This window comes from Callorhinus ursinus, unplaced genomic scaffold (assembly GCF_003265705.2).
Source record: "Callorhinus ursinus isolate GAN/ISIS: 27379988/994484 unplaced genomic scaffold, GSC_fseal_2.0 scaffold22, whole genome shotgun sequence".
Lineage (NCBI taxonomy): Eukaryota > Metazoa > Chordata > Mammalia > Carnivora > Otariidae > Callorhinus > Callorhinus ursinus.
The window spans coordinates 8,077,845-8,099,852 of NW_027397084.1; the positions used below are offsets into that span (position 1 = coordinate 8,077,845).

The following is a 22,008-nucleotide window of genomic DNA, read 5'->3' on the forward strand; positions in this document are numbered from 1 at the left end:
CATGTCATTACAAATGGCAAGATTTCATTCTTTTTGATGGCTGAGTAATATTCTCTCTCTCTCTCTTTCTCTCTCTCTCTCTCTCTCTCTCTCTATATATATATATATATATATATATATATATATATATACACACACATCACATCTTTATCCATTAATCTGTCGATGGACATCCATATTTTAGCTATTGAGGACATTGCTGCTATATATATTGGGGCACATGTGCCCCTTTGAATCACTGTGTTTGTAGCCTTTGGATAAATACCTAGTAGTGCAATTGCTGGGTCACAGGGTAACTCTCTTTTTAACTTTTTGAGGAACCTCCATACTGTTTTCCAGAGTGGTTGCACCAGTTTGTATTTCAACCAACAGTGTGAAAGTGTTCCCCTTTCTCCCCATCCTTGCCAACATCTGCTGTTTCCTGAGTTGTTCATTCTAGCCATTCTGACCTGTGTGAGGTGGTATCTCTTTAACATGAATTAATACATCATGTTTTCCCTCCCCAACCAGCCCTCCCCTCTCCCCAAGCACATTAAAATCTGGGTACTGCTTTTTTGGCTTAGTATTTTTTTAATAACCACTGAAGACTGGTTAATCACTGTGAAGGTAACCAGGATCCTACCTTACAGCTGAATTCTTATAGCTCAGCTTTCTTTTACTTTCCGCTTATCAGCTTTCTATGACTTATTGCTTATCTTTGGAAACCATCAGTTCTGGGAAATCCTGAGCTTCAATTTTCTCTTCTGTAAAATGTGGATTATCATATCAAGAACTTTGCTTTGAAAAGTGAGTGGCATGATATACATAAAGCCCCTAATACAATGCCTGACAAATAACAATAAATGGAAATTATTAATTTTTTATTATGATCCTTTACAATGTGTGGTAGTTTACTGAGTTCATAAGATCTTCCCATGAATGCATGTTGTTTGATTTTAAATTGCTAATTTTAGAAGTGTTAAGACCTGTTTTTACGTCCGGGTATCATAGGGAAAAAAATCAGCATAATCTAATCAGAGATTCAAATGTTCAAGGCCCACTTCTACTGGAAATCTTCTGGCTAACTTTAAGAAAATGATTTAACATCTGGGTTGTCGTTTCCCTGCCAGTTTAGTGACAAACATACACATTAGCCTGATAATTTTGTATAGCTCAGTCACTCAGTGGGATTGTATTAGATGACCCATTCCATAATTCAATAGACCAAGATGCCACATATTCTTCCCTACCACTCTCCACTCCCCTACCCTCATTCACCCAACCTATAATCATCTTTGCTTCATCAGTGAAAGCAATGACTAAACCCACATTCATACATAGTTGGAAAGTCTGCTGCCATTTTTTCCTTGCTACTTACTAATGGAAAAGTACTGTGCCCTTTCTTGCAGGTGTTTTAAGACTGAGATGACATAGTTCTAAGGTGTCTGTAGGAAGATTATGGTGTTCAGTTTCATAATCCTAGAACAAAGAAAAAGATAATATTTAAAATAAAGATGGGAAGAATAAATAAACAGTATCAATAATCTCTGTCACACACTTAAAACTTAACTGTGTTTTAATATTACCCCAATATTTTCCTGCATTTATTTGATCTCACACATTAAGACCATAATATCCTTCTGAGATCAGATTATGTTTTGATATCTTGATATTTCCTTCAAATAATAAAGAAGTGGGCTTTTTAAAGAAGTTCCCTTTACTTCCTTAGAATATCACAGCATATTTTCCAGACTCCCAAATCCCAAATCCTTATACCACTTTTTTAAAAAATTTTTAAAGATTTTATTTATTTATTTATTTATTTATTTATTTATTTATTTGAGAAGGAGAGAAAATGAGGAGAGAGCACGATGAGGGTAGGGGAAAGAACAGAGGGAGAAGGACAAACAGACTCCCGGCACTGAGCATGAAGCCCACACCAGCTCCATCCCACAACTTTGAGTTCATGACCTGAGCAAAATCAAGAATCCCCACTTAAGGGACTGAGCCACCCAGGTGCCCCCCATATATATACACTCTTTAGAAGATAATTTCTGTAAGTAGTCACCCACATAGTAAGGATTTACTACATGGATTTGGGGTCACGCCTATATGTCTTCATGTCTTTTCCTGGAAGCCAGTAGATGACATATAGTCCACAAGAGCCAATAGCTATAAGTCTAATTATTTGCAATACACAGTTTCTAATAACTATGCATTCAAAACACAAGAAACTAAAGTTCTTAATTTGACTAAATGAAGTCCTCATTTACAAATGACTTCAGACTTCTGCTATGAATCAGAGCATTTCATGTAAATATAACGATTAATCTTTTAAGACAGGTAGAGTTTCAATAAGATAAACATCGACGAGAGGCACGTTGAAAGACTTTGGTGGATCGGAAATAATCAACAAAACTGAAAGCTGTCCATCCGCACTGAATCAGCCAGCCGATGTGCCCACCAGAGTGTCAGAAGAGGGCACGGAGGACTAAAGACCCCTCACTTCACAGATCTTTCCCTATCATCTACACCCCACTTCCCAGGCCCTGGTCATTTCCTTTCCCAGACTGCTCCAATTCTTACCCTGGCTCCAGAGCCCAGATCTTCCCACAGTGGGGACGGAGCCAGAGACTGGCTGCTGCCAGCTGCTTGGACAGTGAGCGTCCAAGGCAGGTGTGAGCGACGAGTGACGTCACGTGGCTTTGTGCCTTCAGCGCAGTCGTCAGCTTACTGAATTCCCACGACTGCCTCATCTCCCTGTGACGCCGCGCTGACAAAATCCTACACATCTTCCCTTGAGGAAAGGAAATGTCTGCTCACACACTTGAACCGTAGGAAGAAGATGGAGATAATACTAGGATTCGAAATGTACAGGGGTTGGTTGAAAAAGGAGGCATTCCTTTTCAGATAAGAATTCCTGAATTAACACAGGTCAGAATTTAAAGAGCAGATTGGTAAAGCCCACAGATAATTAAATTTGCAAGGCAATGCTAGTCTAGTGGCAAAAGTGCATTCAAGGTTACATAAAGTTGGCATTTTATAGTTTTGCTCATAAAGAATTGGGCTTTTTAAAAAAGTTCACTCGATTTCCTTAGAATATCACAGCATATTTTCCAGACTCCCAAATCCTTACACCACTCTTTTATTTTTATTTTTTTAAAGATTTTATTTATTCATTTGAGACACAGAGATACAGAGAGAGAGAGAGAGCATGAGCAGTGGGAGAGGCAGAGAGAGAGGGAGAAGCAGACTCCCCGCTGAGCCAGGAGCCCGATGCGGGGTTCGATCCCAGGACCCTGGGATCATGACCTGAGCCGAAGGCAAATGCTTAACCATCTGAGCCACCCAGGCGGACATTCTTGCCCCTCTTCCCTTCCAATTTTTGTGGTTTTGTGGTTAAGAAACCCAATAAGAGTAGGTCTTAGGAAAATGCCGAGAATTCCTGATCCCAGGCTGGTGACTTCAAGGTCATCTGGTATATCTGGCGTTGGTTGAAGATGTAGTGCCTGTCTTCACAGAGGGCAGATGAGTAATAGATGCATTTCCTCCTATGCTTAGTTGTTCTCAAGATTTAAAGGAATGAATTAATTCATCACATAGAAGACAGGTTTGGTCAAAAGATGACGAACCAAGGATTAACACCCATCACACATTAACTCTCTCTCTACCCCAGGCAAAGAGGCTTGGATTTTTCATTCCAACATTTGAGACTCACCTATGCACAATTGTTAACTCTAAAAAACACTGTCTCCTAGTACCGAGTGTCATTTTCCCCTGGCAATGTTAAAATTCCAAGAGACCAATGCACAGATATTATTTTAGTTCTTTTTTACTGCTATTTCAGTTCAAATACCACTAACTAAAAAAAAAAAATGGAATTTAGAAGTCATCCTAGCCTGCTTTACTCTTATGGTTCCATTAATCAAGTTAACTTCTGACAGTTTGCCTTTCTGAAAGTTTTCAAAATCCATCCCTGATCTGTCTTTCTCACTGCTATATTCATATTTTCACTGTATCTTGCTTAGATTATTAATTTAATATTTCAAATACTTATATCCACAAAATTGCTACTCACTTATTTATAAATGGAATTGCTTCATACTTTTTTTTTTTATTAGTGCAACATAATCATCATCCTGTAGCAGTCTATAATTTACTATGAATATCCTATTTTTCATTCTGGGAGACACCATACCTATAATTATTACTTTTTTCCATAGATGATGTCAGAATGAGAGCAACTTAAGTGTTGTAGTGGTAGATATTGTGAGTAAATATATATTTGAGAAGTGGACTATATCTCTTTTGATTATTGTTGTATGTCAAAAGCCTAGCATGATCCAAATTACTTAGGTAATAGTTTTTTTTAGAAAGTTTTGAAACTTTTATTGTATAGGAACTTTGCACTTCTTTTTTTAAAAAATAAATTTCTCTTTTTATAAGCCATCCAGGCTACACTATGCTCTTATCAACCAGAATGTACCAAGACAGTATCTACTTCACCTGGAATAGATATTTACATCCTCTTACTAGATTAGCTGGTATGAATGTACCACTTAAAGATAATCTGGTTACCTCAATGCTCTCTCCAAGAGACCATGGCCTTTTTCTGTTTTGTTTACCACTGAATCTTCACCTCCTCAAACAGAACGCAGTACAAAGGGAGTATTTAACAAATACTCGGTAAATGAATGAACTGACTCAGTCTAAGGCTGCTGTTTTGTAAGTGCCTCTGCATAAAATAAACTTCTAAGAGTTTACAGCAAACATCCCAATTTCCAATTAATCCTTCACCTTGGCCTGCAGAAACTGAATTAATATACACGTGGCCCATATCCCACCCACCCAATGTTAGCCCTTTCTTGATTTTTCGTTCATAGCATTCCAGATACAAATTTTCTTGTTTGTTTTTAAAATTCACCGATTTATTCCCTCCACTTATTGAACTCAGACTTCCTTCATTCCTTTAACAGGCACAATACAGCAATTGAGGTGTATGTATTTGGGTTGACATCAGATTATGCCTGTGTATCAATGCATATTTTTAATAGGATGAGGAGATCAGGCTTTCCCAGCCTTGGCATTTATATAGTTCCTCTCAGTATATACTTTTCAGCCATACTATGACCTAGAAATTTTTGCTCAACCCTTCTCCACATAGAAGGTCTCTGAGCTTTCTCCTACTGGTTTTCTGCGACATAAAATAAGACATAATTGACCGCTGAAGGCATAAGCACATTCACTGCGTTCATAAGGTTTCTGTCCTGTGTAAATCCTCTGTTGTCTCCTGAGGGTGCACATCTGGCTGCAGCCTGTGCCACTATGACCACATTCCTATTTGCTAAGAGCCCACTGATGTTTAGTGGCGTCTGACAAGCCACAGAAGGCACTTGCATATTCACTGTATTGACAAGGTCTTTCTCCTGCATGGCACTGCTAGTCTGTGATAAGCTGTGATTCTCTGAGGGAGGATTTTCCATTTTGACTGAATTTCCACATTTCTCTCTTGTGTGTATTCTCTTATGTTTAACAAGGCAAGACATGTAGGCAAAAGCTTTCCCACACTCATGGCAGATATAGGGTCTTTCACTTGTGTAAGTTCTCTGAAGGACAATGAGCTTTTGCTTTGTGGTAAAGGCTTTCCCACATTCACTGCATTCAAAGAGTTTCTCTCCCGTGTGAATTGTTTGATGTTTAATGAGACCTGACTTCTGGGAACAGGATTTTCCACATTCACTGCACACAAAGGGAGTCTTTCCTCTGTGAAATCTTTGATGTACCATCAGGCATGTATTCTGGATGAAGCTTTCCCACACTCATTGCATATATAAGGTTTCTCTCCAGTATGGATTCGCTGATGTACAATAAGATTTCCCTTCTGGATGAAGCCTTTTCCACATTCACTGCATATATATGGTTTCTCCCCTGTATGTGTTTTCTGATGTATATTGAGCCTTGCTTTCTTCAGGAAGGCTTTGCCACATTCAGTGCAATCATAGGGTTTTTCTCCTGTATGTGTTCTCTGGTGTTTGGTGAGCATGAACTTTCTGGAGAATGCTTTCCCACACAGGCTACACCTGTGGGGTTTCTCTCCTGTATGAATGATCTGGTGATCAGTGAGCCCGGACTTCTTGATGAAGGCTTTCCCACATTCACTGCATACATGAGGCTTGTCTGTTTTTTGCGTTTTCTGCTTTCAGGGAATTTAATTTTGGGATGAAACTGTTCGTTATTAACATGTAGAAAGGATTTTCCATCTCCAGTAAGATCTGCAGAGTTCTTTATTTCATAGTTTCTGCTCTGGTGAAGTAAAGTTAAGTTTGGTTTCACAGTTTTTCCATGTAAATCACGCATATCATGATTTTGCCTTAACACGAAATGAGCTGTGCTCAGATGAACGTTATTTTCAAATATTTTATGTTTGTGCCATCGTTCTAGGCTATTCTCCAGGATTTCATTTTGTAAGTGCTCTGGCAAATAGTCATCAAGTTCCCAGGTTTCTGAATGGATTTGACAGGGGATGTCATCTTCCACTGTCCATGTTGGTTCTCCTTGATCCAACTTGGAGAGCACATCTTGCTTGCTGGTGTGAAAACCCACTGACACCAGGTTTCTATAGTTCTCCAACATCACGTCCCGGTACAGGTCCTTCTGAGCCGGGGCCAGGAGCTGCCACTCTTCCCAGGTGAAGTCCACAGCCACATGATCAAATGTCAGGGATTCCTGGGGCTGGGTCATTTGTTCTGCTCTCTGAAAATAGCTGGCGGTGGGGAAGCTCTGCCTTGTGTCTTCTGGAACTACTTTTAGTTTCTCTTCAGAAATCTCAGTCTCGGTCAGGCGTGCGCCCATGAAAACTGACACCACATCTTGTAACTTTTTCCTCCTTCACATAATCCCTTTGCTCCTTGGGCATCAGGACCTGATTTTCTCCAGACCAAAAAGAGAGTCTAAACATAACACTTCCACGAACTGCTTCTACTCCTTGTAACGTCGCCCAAACTTTTCCTACTTAAGTAATAGTTTATAAATATTTGTTGAGAGAATAAATATTGACTTGGCCTAGATTCTTAGGAAATGTAGAGAAAAACAAACAACATCTTTTTCCTCTAAGACTTATAGTACTGGTAGAAAAATGCACACATATGAACATTACCAGGTAGTGTAGTTTAGTGCTATGTAGTTGGAACAGGAAATATCAATAATTGGGAATTCTGAGTTAACACTATCTGGGTAAAAATTAGAAGGTACAGTGACATTTGAATTTCTCTGAAAAATGTATGTGACTTGATCAGAAAAAAAAGTTTTGAACACTTGTTTGAAAGGGCAGAAACAGACAAATCAATGTATCACAAGGTGTATGTAAGTCAGTATGATAGGCTGTTTAAAATGTTGGGATAATTTTGTATAGAAGTCTAAGGAGACTTGCTTCTTTGTATAACATGGGAAAATAATTTCATTGATGTTTAGATAATTGGGAAATTTTATGATCAAATATTATTTAATAAAAGCTACCAAATAGAATATTACTTAGCCATAAGAACAGGTGCAAAGGAAAAAAAAAAAAGAGAGAGAGAGAGCGGGAGGCAAATGAAGAAATGGACTCTTAACTATAGAGAACAAACTGATGTTACCAGAGGGGAGGTGAGTTAGGGGCAGGTATGAAACAGGAGATGGGGATGAAGGATTGCTCTTGTTGTGATGAGCATTGGGTGTTGAATCACTATATTGTACACCCGAAGCTAATATTCCACTATATGTTAACTAACTGGAACTTAAATAAAAACTTAAAAAAAAAAAAAACTCCACCCAATAATACTATGCAGGGTGATTTGCAGAGTGGAGAAATTGGTGACAGAAAAATAAGAATGTGGTGACAATTTCCCATATTAATTTTAGAACAGTAGAAATAGAACAAAAGTTGGGATTTGAAGAGATTTAAAAGACAGTGTTGATGATGAAGTTGGTAGGGAGGGCAAATCCAGAATAGAAGAGAGCTTGTAGGTTTTGAGTCACTTGAAAGCACATCTCCACTATTGAAAGGAACAGTACAGGTACTTCTAAATATTCATGTAAAATCAAAAGTTAGCAGTGTGCTGAACTCAAAGGTGCAGTGTTGAAAATGCCTGAGAGCTGGGGGCTAGTGTCTTGCATGTATTCTGCAGAGAAATCCACTCTAATTCTTACCCTGCTACTTTATATGTAAGATGCTCCCCTCCCCTTCCCCCATAAACAAGTGACCTTACTAAACTTCCTTATTAGTTCTTATAGGCTTTTTTGTAGATTCCTTTGGAATTTCTACAAATATTTTAATTTGTAAAGAGAGATTTTACCTTTCTTTTCTCTTCTTTTTTTGAAAAAAATCGCTTAACTTTTTTTTTCATCTTGATCGGTGTACTCTTTAATGTCCATCACTATTTCACCCATTCTCCACACCCACCTTTCCTCAGATACTCATCAGTTTGTTCTCCACATTTAAGAGTATGTTTCTTGAGTTGACTCTCTTTTTCCCTTTGCTCATTTGTCTTGTTTCTTAAATTCCAAAATGAGTGAATTCATGTGGTATTTGTCTTTGACTGACTTATTTCAACTAGCCTTATACTCTAGCTCCATTCATGTTGTTGCAAATGGCAATATTTCATTCTTTTTATGGCTGAATGATATCCCATTTTATATATATGGCACATCTTCTTTATCCATTCATCTGTCAGTGGACACTTGAGCTGCTTCCATAGTTTGGCTATTGTAAATAATTTTGCTATAGACATAGAGATGTGCATATTCCTTTAAATTAGTGTTTTTGTAGTTTTTGGGTAAATACACAGTAGTACAATTACTGAATCCTAGGGTACCTCCATTTTTAACTTTTTGAGGAAACTCCACACTGTTTTCCACAGTGGCTGTACCAGTTTGCATTTCCACCAACAGTGCATGAGGGTCGTTTTTCTCCACATTCTTGCCAACAATTTGTTGTTTCTTGTGTTTGATTAAAACCATTCTGATAGGTGTGAGGTGATATCTCTTTGTAGTTTTGACTTGCATTTGCTGATAATGAGTGATGTGTTGAGCATTTTTTCATGTGTCCCTTGGCCATCCATATGTCTTCTTTGGAGAATGTCTGTTCATGTCTTCTATCCATTTTAAATTAGATTATTTGTTTTTGGGTGTTGAGTTGTATCAGTCCTTTAAATATTTTGGATACTAACTATCAGATATATCATTTGCAAATATCTTGGCCCATTCAGGAGTTTGCCTTTTAGTGTTGTTGTTTCCTTTGCTGTGTAGAAGCTTTCTATTCTGTTGTAGTCCCAGTAGTTTATTTTTGCTTTTATTTCCCTTTCCTCAAGAGACAGATCTAGGGGCACCTGGGTAGCTCAGTCATTAGGCGTCTGCCTTTGGCTTAGGTCATGATCCCAGGGTCCTGGGATCCAGTCCTACATCAGGCTCCCTGCTCAGCAGGAAGCCTGCTTCTCCCTCTCCCACTCCCCCTGCTTGTGTTCCCTCTCTTGCTGTCTCTCTCTCTAGAGTACTGGTCTTTCACCTCTTTGGTTAAGTCTATTCCTAGATATTTTCCTGTTTTGGGTGCAATTATAAATGGAATTCTTTTCTTATTTTCACTTCCTGCTGCTTCATTATTAGCATATAGGAATGCAACAGATTTCTGTGCATTGATTTTGTATCCTATGACTACTGAATTTATGTATCAGTTCTAGCAGTGTTTTGGTGGAGTCTTTAGGGTTTTCTATATAGAGTATCATGTCATGTGCAAATAGTGAGAGTTTTACTTCTTCCTTACCAATTTGGATGCCTTTTATTTCTTTATGTGTTCTAACTGCTGTGGTTCAGACTTCTAGAACTCTGTTGAGTAAATGTGGTGAGAGTGGACATCCTTGTCTTGTTCCTGACCTAAGGGGGAAAGCTCTCAGTTTTTCACCATTGAGTATGATGTTGGCTGTGAGTTTTTTACATAAGGCATTTATGATGTTGAGGTATGTTCCTTCTAGGCCTACTTTGCAGAGGTTTTTCTTATGATGAATTGATGTTGTGCTTTGTCAAATGCTTTTTCTGTATCTATTGAAATGATTGTATGATTTTTATCCTCTCTCTTATTCATGTAATGATTTGTGTTGATTGTTTTATCAATATTGAACCACCCTTGCATCTTGGGATTAAATCCTACTTGATCGTGGTGTATCGTTTTTTAAATGAATTCTTGCATTTGGTTTGCTAATATTTTGTTGAGGATATTTGCATATATATTCATAAGAGATATTGGCCCTTGGTTTTCTTATTTTGTGGTGTCTTTATCTAGTTTTGGTATCATGGTGATACTAGTCTCATAGAATAAATTTGGAAGTTTTCTTTCCTCTTCTATTTTTTCAAATAGTTTGGGAAAAGTAGGTATTAACTTTTCTCTAAATGTTTGGTAGAATTCTCCTGTGAAGCTGTTTGGTCCTGGATTTTTGTTTTTTGGGGGGAGTTTTTTGCTTACTGATTCAATTGCATTGCTGGTTATTGGTCTGTTCAAATTTTCTATTTCTTCTGACTTTAGTTTTGGTAAGTTATGTGTTTCTAGGAACTTAGCAATTCCTCACAGGTTGTACAATTTGTTGGCGTATAGATTTTCATAATATTTTGTTACAATTATTTGTATTTCTGTGGTATTGGTTGTTCTTTCTCCTCTTTCATTAGTGTTTTTTTTTAAGATTTTATTTATTTATTTATTTGAGAGAGAGAGAATGAGAGAAAGAGAGAGCATGAAAGGGGAAGGGTCAGAGGGAGAAGCAGACTCCCCACTGAGCAGGGAGCCCGATGCGGGACTTGATCCTGGGACTCCAGGATCATGACCTGAGCTGAAAGCAGTCACTCAACGGACTGAGCCACCCAGGAGCCCCTTTTGTTAGTGGTTTTATTTATTTGGGTCCTCCCTGTGTTTTTGGTAAGTCTGGCTAGAGGTTTATCAATATTGTTGATTTTTTTCAAAAAAACCACTTCCTAGTTTCATTGATCTATTTAATTGTTTTTCTAGTTTCTCTATCATTTATTTCTGCTCTAATCTTTATTATTTTCTTCCTTCTGCTGGTTTTGGGTTTTTTTGTTCTTCTTTATCTAGTTCCTTTAGGTGTAAGCTTATGTTGTTTATTTGAAATTTTTCTTGCTTCTTCTTGAGATAGGCTTGTATTCCTATACATTTCCTTCTTAGCAGCACTTGTGCTGCATCCCAAAGATTTTGGACCATGTGTTTTCATTTGTTTGTTTGTTTCAATGTACTTTTTGATTTCTTCTTTGATTTCTTGGCTTACCCATTCATTGTTTAGTAGCATGTTATTTAACCTCCATGTACTTGTGGATTTTCCAGATTTTTTTCTTGTGGTTGATTTCTAGTTTAATGATGTTGTGGTCAGAAAAGACATATGCTATGAGTTTGGTCTTTTTGAAATTGTTGAAACATGTTTTGGCTTAATATGTAATCTATTCTGAAAAATCTTCCATCTACACTTGAGAAGAATATGTATTCTGGTGTTTTAGGATGGAATGTTTTGAATATATCTGTTAAATCCATCTGGCCCAGTTTGTCATTCAAAGCCACTCTTTCCCGGTTGATTTTCTGCTTGGATGATCTGTCTATCAATGTAAATGGGGTGTAATCGTCCCCTACTATTATTGTACTACTACCAACTAGTTCCTTTATGTTTGTTATTAACTATTTTATGCATGTGGGTCTTCCATGTTTGGTGCATAAATATTTACAATTATTATATCCTTTTGTTGGATTGTCCCCTTTATTATTATATAGGGTCCTTTGTCTTTTGTTACACTCTTTGTTTAAAAGTCTATTTTGGAAGAAAGGCAAGACGGCAGGAGAGTAGGGCAGGACCTTGTTTCATTTGGTCCCTTGAATTTAGCTAGGTAACTATCAAATCATTCTGAACACCCATGAATTCAACCTGAGATGTAAGAAAAAAATATCTAGAACAGTACAAGTAGAAAAGCGACCACTTTTTGCAATGTAGGAGGTGCAGGGAAGTGAATCTGAGGGGATATATCAGAAGATAAGCTGTGGGGAGAGGGAGCCTCCATAAGCTGGCACTGGAAAGTGATATAGCCCTGGAACTCAAAATCAGAACCCTCAGAAATCTGCTCCAGTGAGAGACAGTCTTGCCTGAAAGGTGCTTAGGTGGTGAAATGGAGCAGTATTCTAGGTGGGACAGTGTGGTCTCAGGATCCCTGGCATCACAGAAAGAATGAGTGTGCCTGGGCCGGTGGGGTTCCCAAAGATTAAAGCAGGAAACTGGTTATGGTTAGTGAACCTGGGAAGAGGAGGTCTCAGCTCACTTCACCATAAACCATGAGCTGGGGTAATCAGGTGACTGCTCTCTATGTGGGGACCTAGTGGAGGACAGGAATGTGGGGACCCTCCACCTTCCCCTGGGAGGCACGGAGCAGTTGGATACACCACCAGGAGACAGTTCTCAGCGTGTGCAAAAAACAGGAATGTGGTGACTCTCTGCCTTCCCCTGGGAGGGGTGGAGTGAGTGTACACCACAGGAGTCTGCAGAATTTGGCAGACACGAAAGTGAAGACTGTTTATCCCCGAGGGTTTGCTGAAGAGAAGGGACTGCAATCTTTTGGTTCTGGGGCTGGAGATTGGGGGTGCGGCCATTTTAATATTGATCCTCTAAAGAGATGCTGCAAAAAGCCTTCAGGGAACAAAATCCACGCAGAGCAACCAGAAAGAGTTTACACTGAGCCTGGCTGCCTAGCAACAGTGGTGCAACTCTGCCCAGGCAAAGATGCCTGAAAATCAGCACAGCAAGCCCTTTCTCCAAAAGAGCAACTGGAAGAACAGGGGAACAGCAAATTTATGGACCTCAAAGGACTGAAGATCTCCAGTGTTATGGGAAAATAGTATATAGAATACAAGGTTTTTTCTCATGATTCATTTATCTTTCAGTTTAAAATTTTCCATTTCTCTTTTTCCCCTTTACAACTAGTTTCTTACTTTATCAACTCTTTGTTTTTAAGTCTTTTTTACCTATCATTTTTACATTTACATTTTATAGATATATTCTTCATTTTTGGCTTCCTTTCACTCTATTCTATCTTAGTTTTGTGTAAGTTTTGCTTTCTTTATAAACCAACACCAAGAAAATACAATTTTAAGAACATGTATGAGCAACTATATGCCAACAAATTAGGCAATCTGGAAGAAATGGATGCATGCCTGGAAACTTATAAACTACCAAAAATGAAAGAGGAGGAAATAGAATATCTTAACAGTCTCATAACCAGTAAGGAAAGTGAAGCAATAATCAAAAACTTCCCAAAAAACAAGAACCCAGGGCCAGATGGCTTCCCAAGGGAATTCTACCAAACATTTAAAGAAATAATACCTATTCTGCTGAAGCTGTTTCAAAAAATAGAAATGGAAGGAAAAATTCCAAACCCGTTCCATGAGGTCAGCATTATCTTGATCCCAAAACCAGATGGACCCCATCAAAAAGAATTACAAACTAATATCCCTGATGAACATGGATGCCAAAATACTCACCAAGAGAGTAGCCAATAGGATCCAACAGTACATTAAGAGGATTATTCACCACACAAGTGGGATTTATTCCTGGGCTGCAAGGGTGGTTCAACATTCACAGATCAATCAGTGTGATACATCACATTAATAAAAGAAAGGACGAGAATCATATGATCCTCTCAACTGATGCAGAAAAAGCATTTGACAAAATACAGCATCCTTTCCTGATTAAAACTCTCCACAGTGTAGGGATAGAGGGAACATACCTTAATAACATAAGAGCCATCTACAAAAAGCCCACAGAGAATATCATACTCAATGGGCAAAAACTGACAGCTTTTTCCCTAAGATCAGGAATAGGACAGGGATGCCATGTCCACTCTCACCACTGTTGTTCAACATAGTACTAGAAGTCCTACCCTCAGCAATCAGACAACAAAAAGAAATAAAAGGCATCCAAATTGGCAAAGAAGAAGTCAATCTCTCACTCTTCACTGATAATGTGATACTTTATGTGGAATACCTAAAAAACTCCACCCCAAAATTGCCAGAACTCATACAGGAATTCAGCAAAGTGGGAGGATATAACATCAATGCACAGAAATCAGTTGCATTTTTATACACTAACAATGAAACAGAAGAAAGAGAAATTCAGGAATCGATCCTGCTTACAATTGCACCAAAAAACCATAAGACATAAAAACCATAAGACACCCAGGAATAAACCCCGAAGAGATAAAGTTTCTGTACTCTAAAAACTACAGAAACATTAATGAAAGAAATTGAGAAAGACACAAAGACATGGAAAAACATCCCATGCTCATTGATTGGAAGAACAAATATTGTTAAAATGTCTATGCTACCCAGAGCAATCTACACTTTCAATGGAATCTCTATGAAAATACCATCAAAATAGGCTGGGTCCTGGGATATAGCCCCACATCAGGCTCCCTGCTCAGTGGGGAGCCTGATTCTCCTTCTCCCTCTGCCACTCCTGCTCTCTCTGTGTCAAATAAATAAATAAATAATTTTTAAGGCTATTTTGTTTAATATAAGTATTGCTATCCTGGTTTTCTTTTGACATCCATTTGCATGATAAATGTTTCTCTATCTCCTCACTTTCAATCTGCATGTATCTTAGGTCTGAAATCAGTCTCTTGTAGGCAGCATATAGATGGGTGGTGGGGTTATTTTTGTCCACTTTGTCATCCTAAGTCTTTTGATTGGAGAGTTTAGTCCATTTACATTCAACGTAATTATTGATATATATGCATTGATTGCAACTTTGATAGTTGTTTTGTGTTTTTATCTATATATTTTCTCTGATCCTTTCTTCTCTTTCTCTCCTGTTTTGTTGGCTTTCTTTAGTGATATACTTGGATTCCTTTCTCTTTATTTTTTGCATAGCTATTAATGGTTTTTGATTTGTGGTTAACATTAGGTTTGTATATAACATCTTCTAAATATATCAGTCTATATTAAGTCTATATTAAGTTGATGGTTGCTTAAGTTCAAACCCATTTTTACTCCTCTCCTCCCCATGTTTTAGGTATATGGTGTCATATATTATATCCTTTTATTTTATGAATGACTGATTTTTACTGAAAAACTTATTTTTTACTGCTTTTGTATTTCTTACTTTGCATACTCTCACTTATGATCTTTCTTTTCCACTCAGAGTCTCCCTGAATATTTCTTGTAGGACTGGTTTAGTGGTCATGAACTCCTTTTGCTTTTGTTCATCTGAGAAACTCTTTATCTCTCCTACTATTCTGAATGATAGTCTTTCTGGATAGAATATTATTGGCTGCAGATTTTTTCCTTTCAGCACTTTGAATATATCATGCCTTTCCCTAATGGCCGGCAAAGTTCCTGCTGAAAAATCCCCTGAGAGTCTTATGGGGTTTCCCTTGTATGTAACTATCTTCTTTTCTCTTGCTGCTTTTAATTTTTTTTCTTTATCACTACTTTTTCCATTTTAATTAATATGTGTCTTGTTGTGGACCTCCTTGGGTTGAATTTTGGGGGGAATCTGTGCCTCCTGGTTCTGGATATCTGTTCCTTCCTCAGATTAGGGAAGCGTTCAGCTATTATTTCTTCAAATAAATTTTCTTCCCCTTTTTCTCTCTCTTCATCTTCTGAGATCCCTATATAATGCAAATGTTATGCTTGATGGAGTTGCAGAGTTGCAATCTTCCCAGAGATTAGGGAAAACTAATCTCAATTTGTATAATTTTCTTTACTCTCCTTTCTCTGTCTTGGTTGCTTTCCACTAGTCTGTCTTTCAGTTCATTAATTTGTTCATCTGCTTCATCTAGCCTGCTATTTTTTCCATCGTGTATAGTTTTAATTTCATTTATTTTGTTCTTGATCCCTGATTGGTTCTTTTTTATCTTTGTGTTAAGGATCTCACTGATGCTTTCTACTCTTTTCTCAAGCCTAGCGAGTATTTTTATGATTATTACTTTAAATTCTCCATCAGGCATATTATTTATATCTCTTTTGCTTAGGTTTCTTGCTGTGGTTTGGTCGTATTCCATTCATTTGGGATTTATTTCTGTGTCTCTTCATTTTGTCTAACTCTCTGTGTCTGTTTCTATGTGTTAGGAAAGTTAGCTACTTCTCTTCTCTTAACAATAATAGCCTTATGAAGAAGAGATCCCTGCATTGCAGTTTGCCCTATCCCCCAAGGCCTGGTGTTGCTGTTGAGTCTTGGCTTCTTTTTCCTTCAGTCCAGTTGTCTGCAGAGATCCTCTTTGGCTATTATGGCAGTGTTTTGTCCCCAAAAGGGGTGAGGTGTGTTTTAACAAGGTGTGCAGTGGTTTGCTTGTGAAAAGAGACTTGCCCGCCCTGTAGTGGGAACTGAGGTCCAGCAAAACTGCTCGTTCCATGCAGTATCTGCGTAGGCTGTTTGTTGTGCTGTCTGTTTAAGACCAAAGACTCAGCTTCCTACCTCCAGACTCTACCAAAGCCAGAACCCACTGATTTTTAAGATTCCACACTTTAGGTACTGCTGGTAGTAAGAGTTCATGAAATTCAGCCCCTCTTGATTTCAAAGGCAAATATTATGGAGATTTGTCCTCCCTTTTCATGGCCTTCCCAGTGTGAAATCTGTTTTTTCCCTTTCTTCATGCTACCAGCTCCCTCTCCATTGTGGCCAGCCATGGCCCATTTCATTCCCAAACCATGTCTTCACACATCTTACCTTCTTTCACATGGTTTCTTCTTTAATTGTGGAGTTTGTTCTGCCAATCTTTGAATCATTTTCTTGGTTATTTACACTGATGGGCGTGTTATTTAGTTGTTTTTGTGGGATTAAGCCAAGCTTAGGCTCCTCCTACTTTGCCATGGTCCCCCAAGTTTACATGCAGGCAGTCCATTGGGGAGCAAGATTGGAATCTAGGTCTCTGAATACTTACCCAGTGCCCTTTTCCACCCTAAACATTTTTCTTTTCTTTTCTTTTTCTTTTTTTTTTTTTACTGCATTGGCAGTATACTTAAAATGTGAACAAAGTGGTGGAAACTGTTAGTTTTGCTTTATTCCTGAGAGGGGATTCCAGATTGGAAAAATACTATAATACTGTTTTCCTTGATAACATAAAGAGAAAACATTCTTTCACTACTAAGTAAAAGGTTAGCTGGAGAATTTTGTAAAATATTTCTTATTAAAATGAAGACGTTACTTTCTATTCCTAGTTTTCTGAAAATTGTTTTCATTACAGGTGTTGAATTTTGTCAAGTGCATTTGTTTGGTATCTTTTGTGATGATCACATGATATCTTTATTTTGATATGGTATATGACATTAATTGATTTTTGAATATTGAAACATTTAATTCCTACAGTAACTTCACTTTGTCATGGTGTATAATCTTTTTATATGTTGCATCTATGTTCATGAGAAATAACAGTCTAGTTTCCTTTTCTTGTGATATTTTTATCTGGCTATGGCATAAGTTAATGCTACCCTTAGCTGGGAAATAGTTCTCCATTTTCTGTCATGACATAAACAAATATTATCCTGAAATTGCACAATATGCATTGTATATTTAAGGTACATCCACCCATAATCTAGTGAAATTTAACTCAAACTCTCTTCTAGTCAGTAGTCTCTTAACTGGTTTCTTGCTTGCATTCTTGTTCTCTTACAATTTATACCTCATCATATCACGATCTTCTTTAATATATTCTCATGGCTTGTTATCCTACTTATAACAATATCCCAATTCTTTATGTGCCCTAGAGCACACCATGTGACTAAGTTTCTGCCTAACTCTCTGGTCTCCTTCAAAATGATCTTTACCTTGCTCATTCTGCTCCAGTCATTCTATGTTTCTTGCTTTTCCTCAAATATGCCAACTTTATTCCTACCTCAACAACTTTGTACTCACTGTTCTGTCTCTCTTGTTAATCACCCTATTTCAAAGTCCCTAATTAAATACCTGAGACATTTTTCAATAAATATTTGTTGAATGCAGGAATGAATTGCATTACACTGTGAAGATTATTATGAAAGAAAATACAAGGAGCTATGAGAGAATGGGGGGAGTTCTTCATATTAAATGCTCAAAGGAATCTCTTGGATAAAATGGCATTTAATATGAAGGAGTCATTCTAGCAAATAATAGAAGGATGACTCTTCCAGACAGAGCTAATAGCAAACACAAATGCCCTTAGATAAGGAAAACTTGAGGAACTTGAGAGAATTTAATAAAATCATTGATCATTATTGGAGCATAAGAAATAAAAGAAAGTGGAATGAAGTGAGATTAGAAAGGAGAGTATAAAAAATCATTTAACTTCTTGCAGATCAGTTTAAGAGTGTGAATATTATCTGAGTACTTAAGAAGTCTATGGAAAGGTTTTGAAAGTAGACTGGATAAGAAGTCTTTCTCTTTAGAAGTTAAGGAATGTGCTGCAAAAATAGCATCCAGGAGCTGCATTGGTGGTCTTGAACCTCTCCTTGCTTTCCCTTTACCCTATGACTATATCTGTCTTTGAAACAATTTGTGAATCTTGACACTGGATAAGGATGTGAGACTAATATGACAGTCCAGTAACTGATATATCTGAAAGGTCCATGAAAAAGATAAAGCAAACATTTAGCAATGGAATAGAGGAATTGACACTGGGTGGGGGACTGGCTGAGAAAGAATAACCAGAGAATCAGGAGAAAAATTTTCCAAACATTATAGAGCTAAGAAAAAAAAAAGGTGTTGTTGTTGTTTTTTAAAATGCATCTTTTATTTGGAAGTATTTTTAGATTTACAGTAATTTTGCTAAGATAGTACAGAGAATTCCCATACACCCTTCACCCAGCTTTAGTTTCCCCTAATGTTATCACCTTGCATTATTCTGGTACATTTGTCAAGACTAAGAAATGGATGTTACTATCAAAAACAATTCAGATTCTATTCAGATTTCACCACTTTTTCCACTAATGACCTTTTTGTGTTCAAAGATCTGACGCAGGAGACCACATTCCATTTAGTTCTCATGTTTTCTTAGTCTTTTCTGGTCCATAATGCTTTCTCAGAGTTTCCTTATTGCTCATGATTTTTACGTGAGCAACAGATAATCATAGATTATGTTATTTTTTAATCCTTTGTATGAAAGAGATTTCTATAAAATAAAAAGTAGATCCAAGAGAAAAAGACTCATTATTTGCAATAAAATTTATAGCTAACATGCTTACAACATCTGTGCTAATGTCAAATCTAAGTAGATGATGTGGTCCTTCTTCACTTAGCCCTGCTCAGTCTGTATTGGGCCTTTAATAAATTTTGTCTTCACAGTCACAGGAAGCTTTGCAATTTGTCTCGACAAAATTATGGCTACAGGTATAGTTTATCTTCAAAGCATTACAGTTAGAATAACCATCTTCATATTCACAACTATTGGCTGGAATAAAAACAAAGAAATTAGTCAGTTCATTATCGTTTTCCTCCATAGCAGCAGTGCAAACAATAAATTCAGTGTAAGTGGGGAGAAGACAATTGAGCAAAGAAGTTGGTATCACATTATGATACAAAGTGACACATTAATCCATCATTTCTTTTAAAATTTGAGCTTTTTGGAATGTTTCTAAAGTGAATTGACCTATTTTCTTCCCTCAGAAAATAAAATAAGCTTAAATGAGTCTCTCTACAATTACAGTGTCCAAATTTTAGCCTTTAGCCATGTGATTGTTTAAATTTAAACTTAAATTAATTAAAATTACATAACATTAAAAAATAAATTTTCAGGTCATTGGTGGTACTTGTTACATTCCAAATGCTCAATAACCAGTCTATCTAGGAGCTACTTTACAGGACAGTGCAAATATTGAACATTTCCATTATTGAAAAAATTTATATTAGACACTATTGCTCTATCCAGATTCTAGTGCCACTAGTTTTTCTTTCAAGAGTAAGAAATCATTATGAGAAGATATGGATGTAAAAACAAAAGGGAATTGCACTATGATTATCAGACATTTCTACTTTGAATTTCCTCAGTGGCCACAAACTCAATAACTCTCAAACTAAATTCATCATTTTACCTCCAAGTGTGGCATTTCTTTGGAGTTACTCCCCAACTCCCAACTCAATTCCCCCAGGATAAGAGAAATTAAACTCCTACCTACTAAATAATTCAAATCAGGAACTGGGAATCAACATGAACTCATTGCTCTCTACTTTTTATCAGCATTTACCATGTGCAAGTAACAAACACTGGTTTTACTACTTCCTACCTATTGCTCCTTACTGTCCATTTCTCTTCATTCATTTTGTCAGAATTCAGTGAAAACATTCATTTGTTTTTCAAACCCATGTTTTCAACAGTCTCCAAGCTGGCTTGCATCCACTTGTTTCTCCACACTACTGCCAGATCTTTATAAAACAATTCTGATCTCATCACTCTTCTGTGTAAAAATCTTTCAATTGGTTGCTTATTGCTAACAGGGTAAATTCCAAATCCCTTAACAAATAGTATTCAGCAGAGGAGAAAATATTTTTTTCTTTAATGGATGTGTAGCTTTGATATCATTCAATATTCTGAATTAGAGCTATGCAATTCACTCAGAAAGAATGGTACAGTTCAATCTAGTGAATGCATTTGGAAAGGTAAAAATTTTTGTTAGTGGTTAGCTGTTTTGTTCATAATAATTTTAATAATATATCGCAACTGAACAAAAGTACCAACTCTTTGTATTTATATCCATAACAATACTAAACATGAGATATTATATGACACTAAATTTAATCCTTTTTCTAAAATATTTTGAGACTTCCGTGAGCTAATAATGTTATATGCAGATTTGACTGACATTTTAAAAGTATGTAAGAATTACTAGCAAACACAAGTGTGAGTTGTTATTAAATTAAATTTGATTATTCTAAACATACTATGGGGAAAATGAAGAATTTAGTATGATGAACTCATTGATATATAAAGATTATTTGGTGTCTGAAATGAACTGTGTCTGTGTTCTCACACTTTTATATTTTGTACATATTTTCTCTTTATAAAATGCCACTTTTGATGTAATTGCATTAACTTCAATAGGAAAAGTATTTAATTACAATGAATTATTTCCACAGAAACATTTTGATATATGCCAATATGTAACAAGTCCATATACATTGATGGTAGATGTTTCTTTAGGTTACACATGGTAATGGGGTTTTCACTGCAAATAATACATAGATACTGGGTAAAATTTTTTATCAAACACACTCTATTGAATACTTTTATTTTTGTCTTTTGCATGAAGGCATTGCTTAAGTTGGTTACAATCAGAAGATTTCCTAATTCTTAAAAAAAAAAAAGGAGTCTATGGCTTTTATGAAATTGAAGTATGTTCCCTCTATCTTACACTGCAGAGAGTTTTTATCAAGAAATGATGCTGTATTTTGTCAAATGCTTTTTCTGCATCTACCGAGAGGATCATATAGTTTTTAACCTTTCTTTCATTAATGTGGCATATCACATTGATTGATGTGCAGATGTTGAACCACCCTTGCAGCCAAAGAATAAATCCCACTTGGTCGTGGTGAATAATCCTTTTAATGTACTGTTGGATGCTATTAGCTAGTGCCTTGGTGAGAATTTTGCATCCGTGTTCTTCAGACGATGTTCTATGTAGAAAACCCAAAAGATGCCACCAAAAAATTGTTAGAACTGATACAGGAATTCAGCAAAGTGGCAGGATATAAAATCAGTGCACAGAAATCAGCCCTATTTCTAAACACTAACATTGAGTCAGAAGAAAGCGAAATCAAGGAATTCATCCCATTTACAATTGGACCAAAAAACCATAAGACATCTAGGAATAAACCTAACCAAAAAGAGAAAACTCTGTACTCTGAAAACTATAGAACACTTATGAAAGAAATTGAGGAAGACACAAAGACATGGAAAAACATTCCATGCACATAGAGTGGAAGAACAAATACTGTTAAAATATCTATACTACCCAAAGCAATCTACACTTTCAATGCAATCCCTATCAAAGTG

At 36.8% G+C, this 22,008-nt stretch overlaps 3 protein-coding genes across 4 annotated transcripts in view; all 3 read right to left on the bottom strand.

The window, feature by feature from the left end:
* The window catches only part of CRISP2 (cysteine rich secretory protein 2), a 23,273-nt gene extending 20,572 nt beyond the window's left edge, over window positions 1-2,701 (bottom strand). For both annotated transcript variants that reach the window (XM_073905077.1, XM_025890749.2), the window contains exons 1-2: window positions 2,566-2,701; window positions 1,358-1,458 (exon numbers count right to left, since the gene is read on the bottom strand). The gene's annotated coding sequence lies outside the window, so the exon portion shown is untranslated. The remainder of the gene's footprint in view (window positions 1-1,357; window positions 1,459-2,565) is intronic.
* Window positions 2,702-5,162: 2,461 nt separating this feature from the next.
* LOC112837815 (zinc finger protein 350-like) lies at window positions 5,163-6,900 on the bottom strand. Its single transcript, XM_073905076.1, is given in 3 exon segments — window positions 5,163-5,788; window positions 5,791-6,177; window positions 6,180-6,900. Coding segments are annotated over 3 exon segments (1,665 nt in total). The 5' UTR covers window positions 6,832-6,900.
* Window positions 6,901-19,166: 12,266 nt separating this feature from the next.
* The window catches only part of LOC112838016 (cysteine-rich secretory protein 2-like), a 64,375-nt gene continuing 61,533 nt past the window's right edge, over window positions 19,167-22,008 (bottom strand). The window contains exon 9 of the mRNA XM_025890746.2: window positions 19,167-19,410. Coding sequence (XP_025746531.2) covers window positions 19,283-19,410 — 128 coding nt within the window. The 3' untranslated portion in view covers window positions 19,167-19,282. The remainder of the gene's footprint in view (window positions 19,411-22,008) is intronic.